General features: G+C 43.5%; 6 protein-coding genes across 8 annotated transcripts; 5 read left to right on the plus strand and 1 right to left on the minus strand.

Annotated features, from left to right (window-relative positions):
* The first annotated feature begins 10 nt into the window (after nt 1-10).
* Nucleotides 11-4,557, plus strand: LOC132258114 (uncharacterized). The gene is made up of 6 exons (XM_059755230.1): nt 11-215; nt 846-2,536; nt 2,596-2,852; nt 2,914-3,085; nt 3,148-4,309; nt 4,376-4,557. Exons 1-6 carry the CDS (start codon nt 170-172, stop codon nt 4,480-4,482), a joined length of 3,435 nt encoding a protein of 1,144 aa, XP_059611213.1. The 5' UTR covers nt 11-169; the 3' UTR covers nt 4,483-4,557.
* Nucleotides 4,558-4,667: 110 nt separating this feature from the next.
* Nucleotides 4,668-6,438, plus strand: LOC132257496 (uncharacterized). Its single transcript, XM_059754428.1, has 2 exons — nt 4,668-5,657; nt 6,186-6,438. The coding sequence occupies exons 1-2, from the start codon at nt 4,731-4,733 to the stop codon at nt 6,393-6,395; spliced, it is 1,137 nt and encodes a 378-aa protein (XP_059610411.1). The 5' UTR covers nt 4,668-4,730; the 3' UTR covers nt 6,396-6,438.
* Nucleotides 6,439-8,566: 2,128 nt separating this feature from the next.
* Nucleotides 8,567-10,625, plus strand: LOC132257816 (uncharacterized). The gene is made up of 4 exons (XM_059754854.1): nt 8,567-9,546; nt 9,865-9,997; nt 10,093-10,432; nt 10,492-10,625. The coding sequence occupies exons 1-4, from the start codon at nt 8,567-8,569 to the stop codon at nt 10,623-10,625; spliced, it is 1,587 nt and encodes a 528-aa protein (XP_059610837.1).
* LOC132257818 (uncharacterized) lies at nt 10,616-11,312 on the minus strand. Its single transcript, XM_059754855.1, has 2 exons — nt 10,970-11,312; nt 10,616-10,911 (listed from the first exon to the last, which is right to left on the minus strand). The coding sequence occupies exons 1-2, from the start codon at nt 11,177-11,179 to the stop codon at nt 10,687-10,689; spliced, it is 435 nt and encodes a 144-aa protein (XP_059610838.1). The 5' UTR covers nt 11,180-11,312; the 3' UTR covers nt 10,616-10,686.
* A 306-nt stretch (nt 11,313-11,618) lies between these two features.
* Nucleotides 11,619-17,805, plus strand: LOC132257456 (large neutral amino acids transporter small subunit 1). Of its 3 annotated transcripts, XM_059754361.1 has the most exons (8): nt 13,820-14,088; nt 14,664-14,939; nt 15,497-15,743; nt 16,215-16,340; nt 16,407-16,945; nt 17,003-17,255; nt 17,348-17,409; nt 17,624-17,805. In XM_059754361.1, the coding sequence occupies exons 2-8, from the start codon at nt 14,694-14,696 to the stop codon at nt 17,624-17,626; spliced, it is 1,476 nt and encodes a 491-aa protein (XP_059610344.1). In that variant the 5' UTR covers nt 13,820-14,088; nt 14,664-14,693; the 3' UTR covers nt 17,627-17,805. The 3 variants fall into 3 exon arrangements, with proteins under 3 accessions (XP_059610343.1, XP_059610342.1, XP_059610344.1); XM_059754360.1 differs by lacking the exons at nt 13,820-14,088; nt 17,348-17,409 and adding an exon at nt 11,619-11,738; XM_059754359.1 differs by lacking the exon at nt 17,348-17,409 and having other exon boundaries at nt 13,746-14,088.
* Nucleotides 17,806-18,281: 476 nt separating this feature from the next.
* LOC132257459 (ATPase H(+)-transporting accessory protein 2) lies at nt 18,282-19,846 on the plus strand. The gene is made up of 5 exons (XM_059754366.1): nt 18,282-18,415; nt 18,537-18,880; nt 18,940-19,077; nt 19,131-19,382; nt 19,444-19,846. Exons 1-5 carry the CDS (start codon nt 18,373-18,375, stop codon nt 19,630-19,632), a joined length of 966 nt encoding a protein of 321 aa, XP_059610349.1. The 5' UTR covers nt 18,282-18,372; the 3' UTR covers nt 19,633-19,846.
* Nucleotides 19,847-19,906: the final 60 nt, after the last annotated feature.

Here is a 19,906-nt window from a genome sequence, read left to right on the forward strand (position 1 = left end):
CCAGTTAGTCATTTCGTGTTCACTGCCAAAGATGGTAGCAATTGTTGTGTGAATATACAGTTAAGAGGTGCAGTTCAGTGAGCCGAAGAAGAGAGACCAAATCAGTGTACATTTCAAGTGCAATCTGTAACTTTTCCACTTGATCCATATTGCGGAAAATGCACTGAGAATGTGGAGATTTATCGTAATTGCTGTGACACTCTTCATCCAACACGGTAAGAATCGATTAGTGCCAAGATACTCGAGACTTTCTCGATTTCAGTGGCGTGGTACAAGGCAACCAATTGAACCGGAATGACGTTGAAGAAATTTATGCGTGGCAATGCCGTCGTTCAGCGTTAGAAAGTCCCTCTTTCGAGACCACTTTTGATAATTGCTTCAAGAATCTCGATGGACGAGTTCTCGAGACAGTGATAAATTTCGCTAGCATTTTAATGCAAATAATCTGGATTTTCTTTTCAAAATAACTTTGTTTTTGACCCACTCCTCTTGGCTTTTCTTTTTCACTCTGTTCACTGCATCTCTATGAAAAAAAATTGTATTTTGTAGTTCAATTAAGACACAAAAAGCAGAACAGTAGTAGTAAATCGTGGGAAAGAATCAGAGATTTATCTCATTTGTATTCATAGAGAAAAAATAGCTATTGCAAGCAATTTGCCAAGTGAAGAGGTGCGAAGAAAATGCCCCACGGAAATGCGAAATGCTCTTGATTGAGAAAATATTATTTTCCATTTTATGCACCAGACTTCTGAATGTAATTAAGGTGGAATTAATAATTTTCCCCTATTGTTAGTCTCTCCATTGTTTCGCGATATTGACGGCATATTCATCTCTCTTCTCTCTAGTTCACGGGGTCAATTTGGTGGCCTACATCTCACAATTCGGTCTCCACGGTGAGATACACTTCTCCCTGTCCAGTGACTACAAGAGGATTCAAATTGAGACGCGACTGGAGACAACTCTTCAGTATCCAGACCAAATATGGAGTTGGAGTATTCATTTGCTGCCCGTGGACTACAGTGATCCCAATCCAAGGCGTCGTTGCGAAGCCAAGAAGCTCGGAACGCAGATCCTCTTCTTCGACGACGCTCTCGGATACTTGACTCTACCCGGAAATGAGACATCCAAGTGGCAGACAGAGTTCCTGCTCACGGGAGATCGAGGATTGTGGGGAAAATCCCTGCTTCTGAGCAATCCCAACACCGGCTTCCGAATCTGCGCCACGATCACAACAAGAGATCCAAGTCTTGAGCACATTGCCGAAGCCAGATTTATCTCACCAATTGCGGGATCCGTCTACTTCCGATGGTTGGCGGCCAAGGAGACAGATCACGCAGATACTCTCATCTACTCCAATCTCTATCACATCCAGGAACTGTCGAGAAAGACCGGAAACGCTCCGTTCACTCAGCATATCTGGAAGATCTATGTCACAGACATTCTAAATTCCGACAATGAGCGCCTGGAGGAAAATTGCAACATTCTTCAGTTGGTTTTTGATCCTGAAAATCGCGGAAATGGCAAAGGCATTGGAGATATTGACTCACGATTGGGCAAACTCAAGATCGCCACAAATCCTCATGTCCAGGAACTGAGAGTGCTCTTCCGGGATGACTCTTTGGTGCTTTTGCCTAGTGATATTGCTGGACCGCAAAGGCAACTCTACCTGGTTCTTTTCGACTCCAACAATCCGGAAAATTTCCTGGCTTGCGCAAAAATTCGTCACGTGAAACCAAAGAAATTAAAAACTTTCATCAATGGCGGTGGAATCAAAGGAGAAATCACGATTAGTCAGAGATCTCTATTTGATCCCACGTGGCTCAACTTCTCAATGTCATCATCTAGCAATGACTTGGAGTCGAATCTCCTGTACGCGAGAAACGTCGCCAGCTTCAAGATAACCACACTTCCGCCCACGCCAATTGGAACTAATCAATCGACCTTCTGTCCAAGCGCTGGTCCTGTCTACAATCCCCTAAATTTGGACTTGAGTATTCTGCCTCCGCCTGGCTTTGGAACCCAGGAACAGTACCCAGTCGGTGACTTGACAGGAAAACTGCAGAACCGTAGTCGCCTGGAAGAACACACATTCTACATCCCGGGCGCCAGTTCGGAACTCAGTGGAATTTATTGGGACGTGTTCCTGCCACTCGATGGGCCATACAGTATTGCTCATCGCGGAATCAGTGTGCAGAAGTTCAACCGAACACAACCCAGCAATATCACAGAAGATGTCTGGACTTGTGGCTTCCTGACTTACTACCATCCGATGATGGATAAGGTTCCTCTTCCCATGACAACGGCCCAGATTCTCTTCAACTACCCAATTGTCGGGAGGATTCTGCTGAGACAACCTCAGGACGAACCTCTCGAGGACACAATCATCATATTTGAATATCTCGTCCATGCCGATGGAGCGGCACTCAATAGTACCGTTGGTCACCGATGGGCCATTCATGAGCAAGCTCCTGGAAAGGATTTCTACAATTGGACAGGAAGATGCCTCAGCACTGGAGATGTTTACAATCCATACAAAGTAATTGACTTGTGTTACAACGTAAGAGATTTTCTACATTTCATTGGCGATTCTTGCAGGTAAACTTCAATGAAAAATCACCAGAGCTGACATGCACTGGAAGACCAGGAAGTGTATGTCGTCTTGGTGACTTGTGGAACCGCTTGGGCACACTCAATATAGCCGGAAGTATCGCGGAAGCACAAACTTTCAGTCGGAAGCTGTTCATTGATCGAAACCTTCCTCTTACGGGCCACAACAACATCATGGGAAAGAGCCTTGTTATCTACGACGATTTTGGCCCAAAAGCCAGAGGAGATAGACTTGCGTGCTCTAAGTATAGCATATATTCATATAAATGTGAAGATATTTCCAATTAACACACCTTTTCTCCCCAGAATTGGAAGTCAATTTCGACGGAAGGCTGTTGCACGCGATTGGTATTCAAATGGCGAATTATTATCTGTTGCTGGGAAATTGGAGATGATACAACAATCGGAGTACGATGTTACTGGACTCATAGTAGAGCTCAAAGGTTTGAGTGAGAATAGCGGATATCATGTTCATATGGTAATGATCTGTTGTTGTCTGTGCGGTATTTCCTAGACTAATAACACGATTGCTGTTTTCAGACTCCTGTGGAGAGTGACTTGGAGTTCCCTTGTGAGGATTCGACCCTCTATGGACATTGGAATCCTAGGCAAGTGGATCCCAAAATGTCTCCGCCACCCGCCAAAGGAAGTACAGATCAGTATGAAATGGGAGATTTCAGTGGGAAGTTTGGAACTCTTGACGATCTCTATCAGAAGAGCAGCTATTACAATGACACATTGCTTCCCTTATTTGGCTATGAAAGCGTTGTGGGACGATCCATAGTCATCCACAAGAAGGAGAAGAATCTCAGGTGGGCTTGCAGCACAATTGAGAGAGGATACAGTCCATCGGAGGCCAGAGAAATCCGCGCCATCGCATCTTTCCACCATCCAGCTGGCTATGCGTACGGATACATTCGTTTCACGCAACTCATCAGTACGGATGGAAGTCAGAGTGACACAATCATCGAGACGAATCTTCAATATCCTGGGAAAAATGATAGGAATGTTTCATACAATCACAACTGGAAAGTTTACGTTAATCCTGTGGGTGTTGATGCTGCTGTCCAGCAAGTTGCCACGAGATGTGTCGCCGGAGGATATGTTTGGAATCCTTACTACACCCAACTTGCAGATCCTTTGAATGAGGAACTCTATCAGCAAGAGTGTGGACCCAACAATCCTCTTCGGTGCTACGTTGGCGATTTATCAGCGCGTCTCGGACCGATAGACGTTGGAAACCGTCGACAAGTCTTCACAGATCCTAATCTACCCCTCGAAGGTACAGAAACGGCAGTCGGACGATCTGTTGTGATTTTCGGACCGGATCTGAGCAAAGATAGATTCGCTTGCGCGAATATTGAGGCGGATCATGACATTGTCAAGTACATAAATATTCAGAAACCACCGAGATTTGTAGTGGCACAGTTCCTAGAAGATGTTCGTCACGTGATGGGTGTCCCTAAGTGGATGCTGAGCATCGATTCTCGCAAAACAAAGGCACTCCACAGTGGTGCTTGTGTCCAAATGATCATTCACTTCAAGGGTCCTGAAGCTCATAAACTTGAACAGGATTTCTCCAGATTAATTGGCTCAGGAAGACTCGATGCACCTTCAATATACATTCCTGGCTATGTCAACACCCGACGAAAGAAGACTCTTTCGTACAAAGTGTGCGGAGTTCGAGATCCAAATGAGAGAAGTAAGGAGATTTTATAATACATCTTTGTGACTATTCATTTATCTGTGACTTTTGCTTCTTATACAGATGTTCGACCAGGAAAACTGCCTGAAAGCAGCCAGGGAAGGAATTCGGGAGCAGCTCTCCTTTTGCTATTATGTGCAATCATTACAAGTATCCACAGTATTAGTTAGAGGTCAATTAGTTGGTTTAGCAAGTTGATGTGATAGAAAGAATTTATGAATAAACGAGAGGTTTGATTTTATGAATATTTGTTTCCTCCTCAATTTGTATACAACATGTGAGTGCTCTTCCCTAAATAACATCAGACGTGATGAATGAGCGCAGGCGTTGGCTTTCGATGTGCCACACTCAACAAGAGCGATATCGATTACTTAGTTACATCTGAGGATATCGTGTGAAAAAGGCGAAGGTGTACAGAATGGATAGTTTAGCGATAAAACTCATACTTATTTGTGCCATTGGTGCTGCTCAAGCCAGTCTCGGAGGCCCCTACATTCTGTGGGGCCTCGACAGACTGAGAGACATGGATGTGTCAGCTCTGCGGGGAATCAATGACAAGACTCTCAAGGATATCTATGGTGGGGCCAACTATGTGATTATCTTCTTGCAAAATAGCACCGCCAGGCCCACTCAGGAGCTCTATCCGCGTTTCATGGAGGTGATTAACAACACCAGCTGGATTTACCTGCCGCAGAATTGGATCTTCTCCGATTCAATGGAGTACAATCCCAACACCGAGGTCAATCACTTGGTGGGACCACCCTCGCAGTGCGACTCAGAGCTGGCCACGCTCTTCCGGAATGCCGAGCTCACGTACGGCGAAGGCAAGGTTCTCGGGATTCTGGCGAGCAATGTAGAAGACAATCACGAGATAAGGAAGAGGGAAGCCACGGAATCCACATCCACTCCCATGCCCAATCCAACAGACGAGCCTATGGAGGATGGCTTTGTCTACTACCTCAAGGATAAGGCAATAATGTACACGACAATCGCTCCCGTCTTGAAGATCTACGAGAACAACTCCAATGATGAGGAGGTGGCCAAGTACGAACTGAAGTCCCACGGGCAATTGATGGTGGACGAGAGAGAGAACTACATTCGCCTCATGATCCAGTTCAAGACGGAGGAGGGCAGCAAGATCTTCCTGCGCTTCAAATTCCCCACCCGATCGGGCTACTGGTACCTTACAGAAGTCGAAGTTGAGGACTACAATCGCAGTCCGCCGCGAACCACGCTACAGGTGCAAGGAGAGCCACCATACGCACCCATGAAGTTCTCCTGGCATTGCTCTCAGGGATTAGTTTTCCGCAGCAACACTTCCACTCTCGTTCTGGACAATGTACAGGTGAGTGAAGATTAATTGGTCGATTATTGCGCAATTTCGGGGGAAAGAAGAAGAAAACGAAAGTGATGATTTCATTTTACACTGGTAAAATGGATTGGTTGAATCGGTTGAATTATCAAACAATCATGAGAGAATTAAACCCTCGTTCAGACGTAATTGTATTCCATTTAGGAAATCATTTGCATTTTCGAAAACACACAAAAAGAGTCTTCATTTGCTTTTAGTATCTCCACTCCAAAGTGTTTTTTCCCATGATAAATTTCGCTTATATTTCACATTGCTCATGAGATCTTCAATGGGCACATTCGCATTAATGTGAAAAATGGTACATTTGAGCTGCAATATGTCAGTTTAGTCTATCATGAGCGGTATAATTCCGTCAAAGAAGACACTTTTGTGTGTTTTAGGGCGTTTTTCTCGCAATAAAATTATGCACGAGACACTTTTTATTGGACGAAATAATATTAATAGCTTCCTGCTAACACTTTATATCACGATGATCACAGTTATGATAATACTCTCTTTCAGATTCAACCATCTCTCAATGGAGGAAAAGTCTTCTATGACGCCTACGACTGCGTTGGCTTCATGTCGGCGCCCATTTGGTCAGGAATCGCCGTGAGCTTCCTGGTTCTGTTCGGCGTGGCCATAGCAATAAATGCCATTCTGGAAATCAAGCCTCCAAATCGCTTCGAAAGCAACCGCAACAAGCAACTTACTTTCACTGTTCAAGAATAAAATAACAGATGACATTCATTTATAGAATATTAGAACACAACAAGTGAAAAGATCGACAGAGAAAATGTGGAATTTGTGTTGACATCGTTAAATAAAAACAAAGTGAGAGGAGAGAAATACATTAAATTTGAAATTCAATGTCTCATTCCACCACATCATTCCAACATGTCCATATACATATCACTAATCAATTTTCAATTTGTTCATCTGCGCCTCTCTTTTCTCTATAATCCCATTTTGGGTGTTGCGGAAAAAGTTGTTGTGTGTAGCTTTCTTCGCGGTATCATCAACATGAGGTTTAAATTAAAACTGCATTCACTTAATACTGTGTCGCTTCTCCTATATTCGATAGAAAGTTACCGGGCAGAGTTGAAAATTGTTAAGATAATGGTCCTTTCCTCAATTTAATCGCCGGACACTTTGTTGAGGAAAAAGCCACAAAAAATCTATTAGGCCTTCTAGATTGGTTTGCAATTATGATAAAAAGTATGTTATTGTTAGAGTTTCGAGGAAGTCAACCAATGAGAAAGAGTGAAACTGAATAAAAGAAGTAACAAGAGAACCTTCTGCATCTTTTATTTTTTCATAAACCGATCAACTCTGGATGGATGATGCGTGAGTGACAAATTATACGCATGAATTCGCTCGATCAGTATTCTTAAGGCGGCGTGGAAACCGATCATCTCTTTGAGTGAGAATATACTACAGAGACTGCTCTTGTAGGAGCAGCCTAAGTCCATCAAGAGTGTATGCAAAAGTGGGTGGCCTAGACCCTGAGGCTTTCGAATTTCATGTGTATATCGAGAGGGCAATTCTGCCGCCTTGTCGCAGTTCAGCATTCTCCACATACCGCATGAATGGCATGAATGCTGCATGCATACGATTAAGTCGAAGGTGCGTCTCCAATATGGACCACAAATATAAAGAACTCTCACCACAAATTCTTCTCACCAGCGAAATTTATATAACGGCACGAGGCATCAATGTCCGATTTTTAGGCAAAAGAAAGAGAAATAGTTGCTGTATTTTCGGAAAAAAACATGTTCTGATGTGAAATTCAACAAGATTTACTATCAGATGCGAAGTAAATCGGATTTACATAAACAGCGAGCGGTAAAGTGTGTGTGCCCGAGTAAACTTGAAAGTTGCGAATGAAAGCTTGTTGATGCCGACAATGTTGTCATCTAAAATTCATTTCCCATTTACCATATGTGATATATTGGCCAACCTCTTTCGATAACACCAAAAAATCTGCCATGTGAAATGGACATCAATCAGATATTTTGATGGCAAGTTGAATTCTACTTTTCGCATTTCTTCGTGTGGGCAAAAAGCACGAGCCACGCATGAAACTCTTACGTTTGGCGAGTAATCAACTGTTGCAGGTTGTTGTCTTTCCACTTAATCACGCATTTGCGCGCCACAGCATTTATGAGACGCACAACATAAAGAAATTGACCATCATCGAGACGCGCAATGTGATGGACAATGACCCACTAACCTTCATTCTCCTCTTTCAACTTCATCACACACGGCAAATATGAGATGTAAAACAAGGAGGAAAAGAACTGAATTACATTCGTCTACAAGAAATATGCAGGCATACACAAAATGCGAAACATATTTTAATTTTCCCTCCATGCCTGAGATTCTTCTCAACGCTCAAGCTCTCTTCCCTCGCGTCTCGTTCGCCTCATCATTTGAATATGATGGTTCTTAATTAGAAAAAGTCCCAGGACGGTACATATAAATTGTGGAGGCTAATCCATCTGCTCTTTAATTACCTCTCGTGGGATCATGTCACGATTCTCTGGGATAGCGCAATGCCGTTCGCCAAGGCAGTGTTGCTCTCCCGAGAATAAAGACGCATAATTGCTATGGAAGGTATGCTCAAATTGTTCTTTAACTGTTGATATTGCTGTTTGCCGTGAAAACATCTCTGCCGTACAAGTTGATGTGAAAGTAAAATCTTCACGCGATAGAGAGAGAGAAATGAAGTCGCTCTTGCTGGCACGGAAGTTTACGCCCTCCCCAGAAGAGATGCAGCACGGGCACATACCTCAGAGTCTTCACGGCGATCGTCTCGTCAGTCGCGTCTTACTTCCTCAGCCGTTCGGACGGATGCTCTCGGAGTGCCGGTAGAAAGTGATCAAGAGTGAACAGTGGCACTGATGGTGGATAATCGTGAAAGAATAAGAGGCCCGTCTAGAGATGGTCGCGAAGGCCTCACCAGTCCTCGACACGTCCTCAGACGCCTTATGCTCCTGTCTGAAGGGAGACAGTATCGGGAGGCTGCAGGAGTTGTGGGACGCCTTGGGCCGTCCCTCCTTCGCTCCGTTGTGTCAGAGCTCCCGATGGATTTACTAATCGAAGCACTTCCGCACAGTGCTTATCTCCTAGAGTCATTCTACAGTCGGCTCAATGTCGTTCTCTCCACCCCCAAGCCAGATATATCCGTGGACTCAGTCGTGTGGCACTTAGTGAAGCTCTTTGGCAATCCACACGAGTCTGGTCTCCGCCAGCGCTGTTCAAAACTCATAGAAGCCATCGCAGCCTGGAATCCCTCGGTCAGAGATACACTCAGAGATCGTCGACGGGCCCTAGATCAGGCCATCCAGGGTCTCGGGATGCACGGCCTGACAGCTGACCAAACCGGCAATTTAACCGCCCTTCACACTGCCCTCAAAACAGAACTTCAGCGCCATGTGGACACATATAAAGCCGCCATACACAAGCTCGACGAACTGAGTCCAGTGACCATTCATCAGGATCCTGCCCAGTCGTCGCATCAGCGTCTCCTTGCCATCAACCATGACGACTTGCAACAAAGACTGATCGACAACAAGACCGTTCTCACCCTCCTGGATAAACCAGCCCTGAAGCAATTGGGGCAACTCGTGGACGTTCTCTCGCAGAGGGTGCAGTGCGATAAGGAAGCACTCTTTTGCATAGGAGAAATTCGGCGATCAGACCCGCTCCTCAACTGTGACTTCCGTCCTGTGGCGGGAATTATGATGAACTTCGCGAGAGGGTGTGACTCTGTGCTCAAGCTCATGGGTCCTGTGGTAGTGCCTTCTAGTCCGGGAGGATACAGTTGCTGCAGCGATGGATACCATTCCGACTCTGCAGACTCGCTTCCAGACGAATCCAAGTATTTATAATTATCATATAAATCTTCTGCGCTAAGATGGAGATTAAGTGTTGCTGAATTTTAACCGATTGATTAAAGATGTTGGCTTTTCATTCACTAATGAGTTTCAGAGCACACTTTATACTATTGAAATATAACCACAGCACACAAAAGAAACTAACAAAAGATCTTTTCTCAATCGTGATCATCCATCGCATAATCAATCAATCAATGAATCAATTTAGAAATATTTTTTGAAATCTCTCGAATGCCATTACAGAACATTATCAATACTTTCTCCTTTTTTCCCTAATCTTACATTTAAATTCTCTTTCATAGTTGCGAGCTCATTCGTGCCTTTTCACTGCTCTACTCGAAGAATCGCGTGGAAATTGTAGATTATCTGGACAGTATCCCTCAGCTGAAGAGTGCTTTCTATCTCAAGACGAAGATTCTCTTCTCTATCATTGTGGTGAGGAAATATTCTGATCGAAAATTGTGACTCGCACTGCGTGTGATCACGGAATGTCCGGAAGTCTCACCATTGAATATATCATTATGTTTCAGCTGGCATTCAGATCTTGCCAGGGACTCCGTGAGAGAAAAGTGGCCGAGGTGCGCCGTGTTCTGGGTCCAACTGGTTGCGATGGGGAAAGTAGTGGCAACAAGGTGTCTGTACTGAATTTGGAGAAAGCTGTTCGGCAGTATCTGCAAGACACCGCCGATTCACTGCCTCTGGGTGACATCGAGAAGCAAATATCCAATCAAATACTATCGACACTCTATGAGTACCCCTGCCTCGAGAGCTGCCCCCAATTGCAGCGCTACACTTCCAATTGCGTTCGCCTGGCATGGAAGATGGTCAACCAGCCAAACCCCTACTACCTGGACAATGACTTCACCCACGGTGAGTAAGTGACACAAGTCTCGCAATTGTTATCTCACGGATATCAACATCTCTTGCAGGTCTTCTTCAGCCGGAGAAGCAGGAGCGCCACTCATCTTATTCAGATCGAAACTCTAACATAATTCGTGCATTCGTATGGCCAGCCCTCATTCAGGAGTACAGATGCATTCTCAAAGCCGTTGTAATCACATAATTATATTTATTATCCCACTAACACAATGGAATTGCCTATCTGTAAATAAATGCATCGCCTTTCATTCAGATATGGGTTTCAATGTTACCACAACATTGCCCGAACTGTTGATGCAGCGCAGATTGTGGTGTCTATAGTAATCCACACAGTGGATGGGTGATGGGAACTCCTTCTCTATGGCCTTCTCTAGACCCACCACGAATCCGCCGTCCGGCGTCTGGCGGAGGTGCAGATGGAAGAACTTCTCCTGTGCATACACGGAGAGCACGTACTTAATGGACTCGTCCTGCGAGTGCAACACAATGTTTAATCAATGCTCGATGCTGAGGAAAAATTCTCCTAACCTTCTCCTTGAAGGGGCGCACCAGACAGGCTCCATCGGGGCCCCCTTTCAGCAAATCCTCAGCACTCTCTCGGTCCACGAGGCGGAAGTAGGGTTTCGCCTCCACCACGGGCATCAATTCAAAGACCACCGATTCCGCTGATGATCTCTCGCGGCGTGTAATTAAATTAATGATGAGTGTCCACGCAATTTTGGTGTAGAAGCAACACATCTCACTTCACAGTGCACAGGCTTATTAACTGGATGTCACTGACTCGGCAGATGATCATTCCGCCACAGATGTCTTTCCTGCCAGCTCGCGTTTTTTGTCCACCGTTTTCTGCACATCCATTTCTTGTGCACTGGTGCATCGATGACGTCGCACACTGACGTCATACGCATTTTCGACCGAAGCGAAAAATCGCTATCAGATGCCGAGGTGATGCGCTGCTTCTGCGAACACGAGGCGCCCAATTAGACACGCGAATTGGGTATCATTGGTACATCGTGGTAATTTATTCAAGATGCTGCCTTTGCCGAGTGATATGATTAATTCCATATCGTCTGCTGTTGCGGGATGGAATGCAAAAATCAATGTGATCGGCGCGGCGGAGGGATGCTGCTTGGGGGTGTCGTGGACTTCGCAGATTATGCGCACTCTGGCTCTGAATCCATGTTTTACCCTAAAACGTGCCTTTTGCGTTTCACCACGGAATGTCACCCTAGCAGTCGAGTTCCATCCTTCAGGCGTGGTGCCACTGTTCTTCCATTCACACCCACGAGTGATAAGAGTAAGTGATGAGATGTGAGATATCTGTTCATTGAGACTATCCACACCGATAGCATTGTCTGCCAATTTGCCATCTTGCGCGAGATAATGGCATTTCACTCTCCAGTAAGATGCCGCCATAAAATCGTTTAGTGTCAGGATGTAATCAATTGGTGACGATTATTAGATGATTCCCAAGTGGAGTATAATTCGTTAATCGCTGCCTTAATAACCCAGTCTTATGTTGTGGCACTTTAACTTAATACGCTCACGCGACACGCGCAACTCTCTCGCGTGAAAATCCATAACTTTCGCACTAATGATGAAGAGACCACCTCATCGCCACGAGCTTCTGTGAAGTTCAAGCACCTACGGTCAGTGACGTCACGTGGGGTAAAATCAAGGATATCCTCTATCAATCACAGGCCCCATTACTTGTCCACAATCGCCACTAATCACTCCCCCGAGCGCGCTCCTTCGCAGACACGCCAACAATGGGAAAGCACAAGGACGGAAAATTTCCCTTGATTTCGCACTCACCACTCATTATAATGGAATTTGCGATGACAAGGACAGGACAGAGGGAATCTACTTACGCCAACGTCCCAAGCAATAATGTGAAGCTGACAAATCCTAGTCTATGGCAAAAGAACCCCTGATTTGCCCTCCGCCGAGTTCACGACAATAAAAACTGCTCAATCAACGAAAGCTTTCAGAGGGATTCCAATAAAATGCAAATTCCAGCCGTCCGCATGACTCCCAACGGCCACTTCCTCACACGTCACGCGGGCTATTTTTAAAGAAACAATAAACATTACATTAGTCGCAATGTTTTTATTACGATCTCCTCCATGCCATTCGATCTCGTGGGGAGTCAATGCAACACACAACTGATGACGACTGGGACCTTTAACCCTAGCCGTAACAACATCATTCCCCAAAAGATATACCCGGTTCCATCCAAAGAAAGTCCGATCATTTCAACACGCACACACTTTGTCTCTTATCAGCCGGACGAATATTTAATGTTGAGTGTGTGTGATTTTTTATGGAAAATACCCCTGCACTCGCATCATTAATTACCACAATGTGTCCAGAGTTGGGCCGAATTTTCTACGCAACACTTTTATGATGTTCTATGTTTAGGGTGATAGTAATGTTAGATAGAAGGTTAGGTGGCACGAGCAACAGTGTACACTGTCTAAATAAGAATTTCGAGATTAGACTCTTATCAGAAGCTATAAATATCATTGTTAAAAATTTCAGTAACAAAATATATATGTTTATTGCTTTCTGTTTACTGGAAATGTGATGGAAAAATCTTAACATCTGAATCATAACGAAAGCTACACATGATGACCTCTTAATCATGCAAAAGCTCCCATTTTTTGTTTTTTATCATTCACAATTTGCTGAGAATTTTTGGAAATCATTCTTTCTTCAGCAAGTAAAATAAATCGTACAATTTCTGGCTTTCAGCTTCTCCATTCCAATTGTTGACCATGTAAAGAATCCAATTGATGTCTATTGAGTGAGTAATTATGTAATCATTATGTAAACAATTATGCGATCTATGCGAAATTAGATTGTTTTTCTATTTTGATTCTCTAAATTAGAGATTTTTCCTACGGAAAACCAATTAAAGCCAATCGCCTTGGAATCAATTGGGCCCAATTGATTTGCTTAGCAACTTGCCAAATGTTCAAATTTCTCTCAACGAGGTTTATAGTTAATATTTTTGCGAAAAATTACATGTACTCAGTGCTGCACATCCCTTATGTTCACAAGTAGATGCACTTCTCAACGCACAGTCAAGTGAAAGACTTCTGTTTGAATTGGTGTCGCAGAGTGGAAAATGTGTCTAGGTGTGCATAAAAAGGGTGCTCTTAACAGAAAACCACTTCAGTACACGAGAAATTTGAGAAATTTCCCATATTTTCATCTCATATGACCGAAAAACACTTTTCACAGTTGAAATTTCAACTTGCTGCCTCTCGAATTGTTGTTGAATCCAAAATTGCAAATGTGTGAGAGCAAATTGTTTGGGATGCCGGCATAGAATACTTGTGTGATTCTATGGATTATATTAGGGAGACACAATATTGTGTGAACTTGAATGGAGTCGTACGAGTTTAATGCGAAATAAAATTTAGACTCACCAGTTTTGTGCGGACAACCGTTAAGGAAGGATACCAGAGGCGGGTTGTTGGAACTCTACGGCAAATCGCCTCTCACATTTCAGTGAAGCCACACAAGACGATGATAGTGACGTGTTATTAATATTCTGTGCAGTAGATTTTAATTGTGTTTATGTGGATTTTTCTGTAGCTCTTAGTGGATATTTTTATTGATTTTCTGACCTCAGTCTCGTGGTAAGTGCTGATGCAAAGATTGCACTGTATTGAGTCATCTTTTGCGTTCTCCCGAACGCATTTTCCAACCCCTCAGCATCATTGGGTGAAGTTCAGTGACGCACAAGAGAGGCGCGCAAAAGACCCTTATACTTTGCACATCACTTGTGAGGCACGTGCAAAAAATTCAAGGACGCGCATTCACGACCCAGACATTTGTAGTGTGTCCCGTGAGTAGTGCGTGAGATTTGAAGAATCGACTATTTGCTCCAAAATGTGTGTACACAATTGATAAACGCATCGTGTCTCCGGCTGTTTACATTCTTGTCGACCGATTGATTACATTGACGACTGTTTTGCGGTCTTGCTGATGTGAATTGGTCGGTAAAGAGTGTGTGGATCAATTTCTCATTACTTTGCGGAAAGTTATCACGAGTAACCTTGCTGCGATGCATCGAAGTTTAATGTCACGAGTTTTTCCACTCCTGATGTGTATTATTGTTAAAATAGCCAAGTGAAAACTCACGAGATTACACCCAGCAATTGATGCTCTTTTCTAATTGCGGGACGAATTAATCTTGCGCTTCTGTACGTAGGTGTCCAATTAGGTCAACTCCAGCCAACTGATGGATAGCAAAGCATCACGGAAGGCATCCACTCACAGCAATGAGGACACGGAGAATGCGAAGAGCGTCTCTGGGGGCGAGGAGGTGGCCCTCAAGGCCAAGATGAGCCTCCTGAACGGCGTCACTGTGATTGTGGGCTCGATCATCGGCTCGGGCATTTTTGTGTCTCCCACAGGAGTCCTCAAGTACACAGGCAGTGTCAACATGGCTCTCATCGTCTGGACTATCTCCGGTGTATTTTCCATGGTAAGATATGAGTAATCACCTAATCCCACACTGACTCGACAGTCAGAGGTCTCCGTGATGCTCTCTGCCAACTCCTCAGAGATAGTGTGTAGTAATTTGTAAAAAGCTCCATTATCAACTTTAAGCTGAAAGATTTAACTGACAAAATATATGGAGCGGTGAATCTTAGGGGAGAGCTGAGCAATTTCGGGCAAAAAATCTTCTGTGCTCTTGCAAATTGAATTAGTTTTTCATCTGACCAAAAAATTAATTTTCACATTAATATTTCTTTTTCACTATTTTTTGCCTAAACTTACAAATTAATTTTTTGATGTGAATTCAAAACTACCCCACTCCTCCTCTATAAATTATCTGCGATCTCGTAGCTGTTTAAATATCATCACCAAGGCATTTTTTCAGTTTCTAAAATAAGCTTCTTTTACACGTGTTTGTATGTTTTCTTAATTGCATAACTAGTGGTAATAAAATTATTATGATAAGCTTAATGTGCTAAATGGTTATCAGATGAAAAATTCTTTTTCACCACTATCTCTCTTCAACTTTTCTTTGCACACAAGGTTGGTGCGTACTGCTATGCAGAGTTGGGAACAATGATAACAAAGTCTGGCGCGGACTATGCGTACATCATGGAGACTTTTGGGCCCTTCATGGCCTTCATCAGGCTCTGGATAGAGTGCATGATTGTGCGACCCTGCTCGCAAGCCATCGTGGCGCTCACTTTCAGTGTCTACGTCATGAAGCCCTTCTTCCCGGACTGCCAGCCTCCGGAGGAGTCAGCCCGGATGCTGGCCGTGTGCTGCATTGGTGAGTACCGTGGCGCGTGTCTCACGAGATAATCCGCATCAACTCTCGGCGACAAGATGCAGTAGCATTGAATAAACCATCCAGAGCACATGACCATGATTTATTGTATCCTGACACGCCTGACACGGAGTCATCTGGCTAATGGGGATCATTGATATTAAGACACTTTTTAAATGTAAATGTTTATCAGAGCTGAACTCCTATTATTCTATCACTTGTCACAATTACGAAGTTACATAACATAAAGTGATATTTTAGTAAATCATTCAAGCTCATTTATGAAGATCCATATGTAAATAAATAACAAGTCATGTTTGGGTTTTCTCATGTGCTTTTAGAGAGAAATTATCACGAGAGGAAGTCAATGCGGAGATATTCTGGGACAGAGTGCGCTAAACTCCTTCAGTGAATTCAAATTTAAACTGATTAGATTAATAATAATAATACATACACCTTTATATTTTCTTTCAGTTGTATTGACTTTCGTAAACTGCTGGGATGTTAAATGGGCTACAAAAGTTCAGGATGTCTTCACATTTGCCAAATTATTGGCTCTGTTTGTCATCATATTTGTGGGTGCCTACTTGCTGTTTACAGGTACAGTATAAATAACATCTGACAGGAATTCTTAATATATGAGAAGTCATTCTGAATTCCTTGCAGGACATGTTGAATATTTTACCTTCGAGAACACACAAGGCGACGTGGCTTCTATAGCCCTATCTTTTTACTCGGGCCTATTCGCCTACAATGGATGGAACTATCTGAATTTTATCATTGAAGAACTCAAGGATCCCATCAAGAATCTCCCGCGTGCCATTGCAATCTCATGCACTCTCGTGACCGTGGTCTATGTCCTGGCCAATGCTTCCTTCTACACCATCCTCTCACCTGAAGAGGTGTTGGGATCTGAAGCCGTGGCTGTGACTTTTGCCGACAGAATCTTCGGAAGCATGGCCTGGACGATCCCTGTATTTGTCGCCCTGTCCACCTTTGGAGCTGTCAACGGTATCCTTCTGACGTCCTCGCGACTGTTTTACGCAGGGGCTTGTGAAGGACAGATGCCCGAAATACTCACAATGATCCAGATTCACCGAATGACGCCCACGCCGGCAGTCCTCATCATGGCTCTTCTCTCAATGCTCTACCTGATGTCTTCGGACATCTTTGCTCTTATCAACTACGTCGGCTTCGCCACATGGGTAAAGATCCGCGAAAGGAGAGACATGAGATCCAGTCTAACGCTCTGTTTCTTACAGTTGAGCATAGGAGTGTCTGTCCTCTGCTTGCCATGGCTCCGATGGGCACAGCCTAATCTTCCGAGACCAATTAAAGTGAACCTCATCTTCCCCGTTGTCTACCTATTGGCCACGATCTTCGTCACCGTTGTTCCTATGTACGCCAGTCCAGTTGAGACCGGCTACGGCGTCCTTATGATCTCATCAGGTATTCCAGTCTATTTAGTCTTCGTGTCATGGAAGAACAAGCCAAAGTGGTTCCGAAAGCTAATGGGTGAGTGTTCTTATCATTGGAAAAAATGTATCAAATTTAAACACAAGAAACACTTGTTGCTATTGTTAATCACACGAATGTATACATTTTAGGAGGATTCACAATAGCTCTTCAGAAAACAATGATTGTTACAAGGCCAAAGTCGAGTTTAAAGGTTTTCTTTTATTATTATGATTGTTTTCATGCATTTCTTGCTCATAAACATATTTTTAATTTCGAAAATATTACGCATTTATGTTCCTTAACTATTTTTCAAAAGCACACTGCACACTAAAAAATAGAATGGCTGCACCATTGCACAGATTTTTCATCTCTTCACAATTATATGTCATAATGAACTAAAATCATGATTCTTTTATCTATTTCAGTGAGTATTACTGGATTCCTACAGAAAATCTTGCTGGTCGTGGGTAAAAGGAGGCCAACTAAAATTTAATTGCCAAACGAAACTCAGATGGTAGATTTTAGTTTTTTCAATTGACCATTTTAAATGATTTTAAGTGATATTACAACTTGTTTTCTACAATAAACATTCCCATGAAAATAACCAGAGTGAAGCTGTTTTAGTTTTTAAAATGCTCAACGAGACTTTGAGAGTTTACATATCAGAAAAAAGATCACTGAAAACATGTTAAATCAATTTATCAAATTGTGAAATGATTTATCTTCAGAACTATACAAATTATTAGAAACCCGTACATTTGGAGTGGAAAAAAACACTGCTTATTGTAAGAATAAAAGACTCCTCGTAGTGCTTGTTATCATGTTCTATGTATATTTTATATGTGCATTTCATGTTGAATCGTATACAGAGGACAATAATATTGCAGAAAAATTTTGAGATTTCATTGTTTAATAAACATTGTAGATGATTGGAAGTGTTGGTTTTTAGTATTTTCTTGATTTCCTTGTTTCTTTGCAGAAATGCAGGGAAATCTGAAAAATATGTATTATATTTGCCGTTATAATTTGAATTCTTCGAAGCACCCTGTGGCGCCAAAACTGAGCAACTGTGTTGTGGCGAACTTCGCACTTGTCCAATCGGCCATTCACGTGATCACTCGGGAGGCTGTCATATGATTTGGTGTGAAAAGAAGTGTGCAGAAGGTCGTGAAAAATGTTGAAATTCGCACTTATCTCCCTTTTCTCCATTGTGGCTGGTAAGTAAATCCTTTGCAAATAGACCTGAACATGTCCTTTTTGCTGTCTGCTGATGGGAGAAGTTGTGGAAAATGCCTTTTCCAATCATCTATTTGACTATCGATTTTCGTCCATTTGCAGTCAATGCCTCAGGATTCTTATCAGTGCATCACTATCCGGACTCGATAGAATTCAAGGGGAACGATGAGCTGAGCACTGATCTCATTCCCGACGTTTTCCTCGCCTCCTTGGGCTACACAATCGACGGCCAGGGCGACTTCGATGGCCTTCGCATCCGGAATCCCTTCAGCATGCCCAAGTCTGCCCTCATCGTGCAGGTGGATGGCATTGAGAAGCTCAACTTCGTGTCCAGCAAGGTTCAGCAATTCCCCTTGTTCGGTGCTTCCGCGGCCAATGGTCTGGATTTGCTCAATTCCAGAGTGTCGAATCACGTGAATGTCGACTTGGAGGATCACAGTGAATCGGTAAGCGGCAATCTGTTTATCTGTGGAATTTTCCTATGCAACTCCGTCTTGTGTTGCAGCTCTCATCGATTGCGGAAGCTTATGGTAGCATCAAACCTGTACCTGGAAAGACTACCTCTTCTCTGAAGCCTTCGGTCTATTCGGAGGACAAGGATTTCCTGTACAATGTGGCTATCATCAATGAATTGACCGAGAAGGTGAGTAATCTTGGAGATGTGAAGAATCTCCTCTGATATTTGATGTTTTCCAGATCAAGGCTAAATCTTCTGCCGTACCACACTTGGTCACTGTTCGCATTTCCCTCAGCGAATTGGCATCTGCTCACGATGGACAGTCTTCTGCCGCCTTCACAGACGCCAAGAAACTCGTGACGAGGGCCATTGAGGACCTGATCGAAGCTGCTGAGAATTGCAACGATGGAAACATACTCGTGGCCACAATCACCAGCAAGGATGATTTGTCCCGTGCCAAGCGAGCAACTCCTGAACTCAGACAGGAAATTGTAAGACTCTCACTGAACCTGCTCATGACATTGTCTAATGATTTGCTTTCCTCCTTTGCAGCCTACTGACCTCAATCTCGCCAAGTCATACTCGTCAAACTACCCCGTGATTTTCAACATCATCCTCTGGTTCGGAGTCGTGCTGTTCTTCACACTGCTCGCCATTTGCTACGCCATCGCCGACATGGATCCTGGCCGAGACTCCATCATCTACCGAATGACCTCCACGCGCATGAAGAAGGACAACTAAGCAGTCTGTGGAGCAGACCAGACACGAGGGGGATTCGGGAGAATGTGTAAAAAGTATTACAATTTGTTCCAGAAATGTAGTCACGCCAGCGAGAAGACGGATTAGCTAAATCATCTTGGAGTTAATTTAAGCGTAGATTTTTCTTGGCTGTATATTTGTGAGAAATTGTCATCAGGATGCGTGTACAGTGAAATAAAATTAAATTTTAGTTGAAGATTGAGCGGATTTCTCTGAGCAAGTGGATTCGTGGGCTTCTCGCGATGACGTCATGTGG

Source organism: Phlebotomus argentipes, unplaced genomic scaffold, assembly GCF_947086385.1.
Source record: "Phlebotomus argentipes unplaced genomic scaffold, Phlebotomus argentipes genome assembly scaffold_4, whole genome shotgun sequence".
In the NCBI taxonomy this organism is placed as follows: Eukaryota; Metazoa; Arthropoda; class Insecta; order Diptera; family Psychodidae; genus Phlebotomus; species Phlebotomus argentipes.

Excerpts from the sequence above, each read along its gene's own strand:
- LOC132258114 (XM_059755230.1), top strand. The coding sequence starts at position 170 with ATGTGGAGATTTATCGTAATTGCTGTGACACTCTTCATCCAACACG. Across the intron at positions 2,537-2,595 it reads ATGTTTACAATCCATACAAA|GTAAACTTCAATGAAAAATC; the intron begins GTAATTGACTTG and ends CGATTCTTGCAG. Across the intron at positions 3,086-3,147 it reads GCGGATATCATGTTCATATG|ACTCCTGTGGAGAGTGACTT; the intron begins GTAATGATCTGT and ends TGCTGTTTTCAG.
- LOC132257496 (XM_059754428.1), top strand. The coding sequence starts at position 4,731 with ATGGATAGTTTAGCGATAAAACTCATACTTATTTGTGCCATTGGTGCT. Across the intron at positions 5,658-6,185 it reads TCGTTCTGGACAATGTACAG|ATTCAACCATCTCTCAATGG; the intron begins GTGAGTGAAGAT and ends ACTCTCTTTCAG.
- LOC132257816 (XM_059754854.1), top strand. The coding sequence starts at position 8,567 with ATGGTGGATAATCGTGAAAGAATAAGAGGCCCGTCTAGAGATGGTCGC. Across the intron at positions 9,998-10,092 it reads TTCTCTTCTCTATCATTGTG|CTGGCATTCAGATCTTGCCA; the intron begins GTGAGGAAATAT and ends ATTATGTTTCAG. Across the intron at positions 10,433-10,491 it reads GGACAATGACTTCACCCACG|GTCTTCTTCAGCCGGAGAAG; the intron begins GTGAGTAAGTGA and ends CATCTCTTGCAG.
- LOC132257818 (XM_059754855.1), bottom strand. The coding sequence starts at position 11,179 with ATGTGTTGCTTCTACACCAAAATTGCGTGGACACTCATCATTAATTTA. Across the intron at positions 10,912-10,969 it reads TGCGCCCCTTCAAGGAGAAG|GACGAGTCCATTAAGTACGT; the intron begins GTTAGGAGAATT and ends TTGCACTCGCAG.
- LOC132257456 (XM_059754360.1), top strand. The coding sequence starts at position 14,694 with ATGGATAGCAAAGCATCACGGAAGGCATCCACTCACAGCAATGAGGAC. Across the intron at positions 16,946-17,002 it reads ACGTCGGCTTCGCCACATGG|TTGAGCATAGGAGTGTCTGT; the intron begins GTAAAGATCCGC and ends TGTTTCTTACAG. Across the intron at positions 17,256-17,623 it reads GTGGTTCCGAAAGCTAATGG|TGAGTATTACTGGATTCCTA; the intron begins GTGAGTGTTCTT and ends TATCTATTTCAG.
- LOC132257459 (XM_059754366.1), top strand. The coding sequence starts at position 18,373 with ATGTTGAAATTCGCACTTATCTCCCTTTTCTCCATTGTGGCTG. Across the intron at positions 18,881-18,939 it reads TGGAGGATCACAGTGAATCG|CTCTCATCGATTGCGGAAGC; the intron begins GTAAGCGGCAAT and ends CTTGTGTTGCAG. Across the intron at positions 19,383-19,443 it reads CTGAACTCAGACAGGAAATT|CCTACTGACCTCAATCTCGC; the intron begins GTAAGACTCTCA and ends CCTCCTTTGCAG.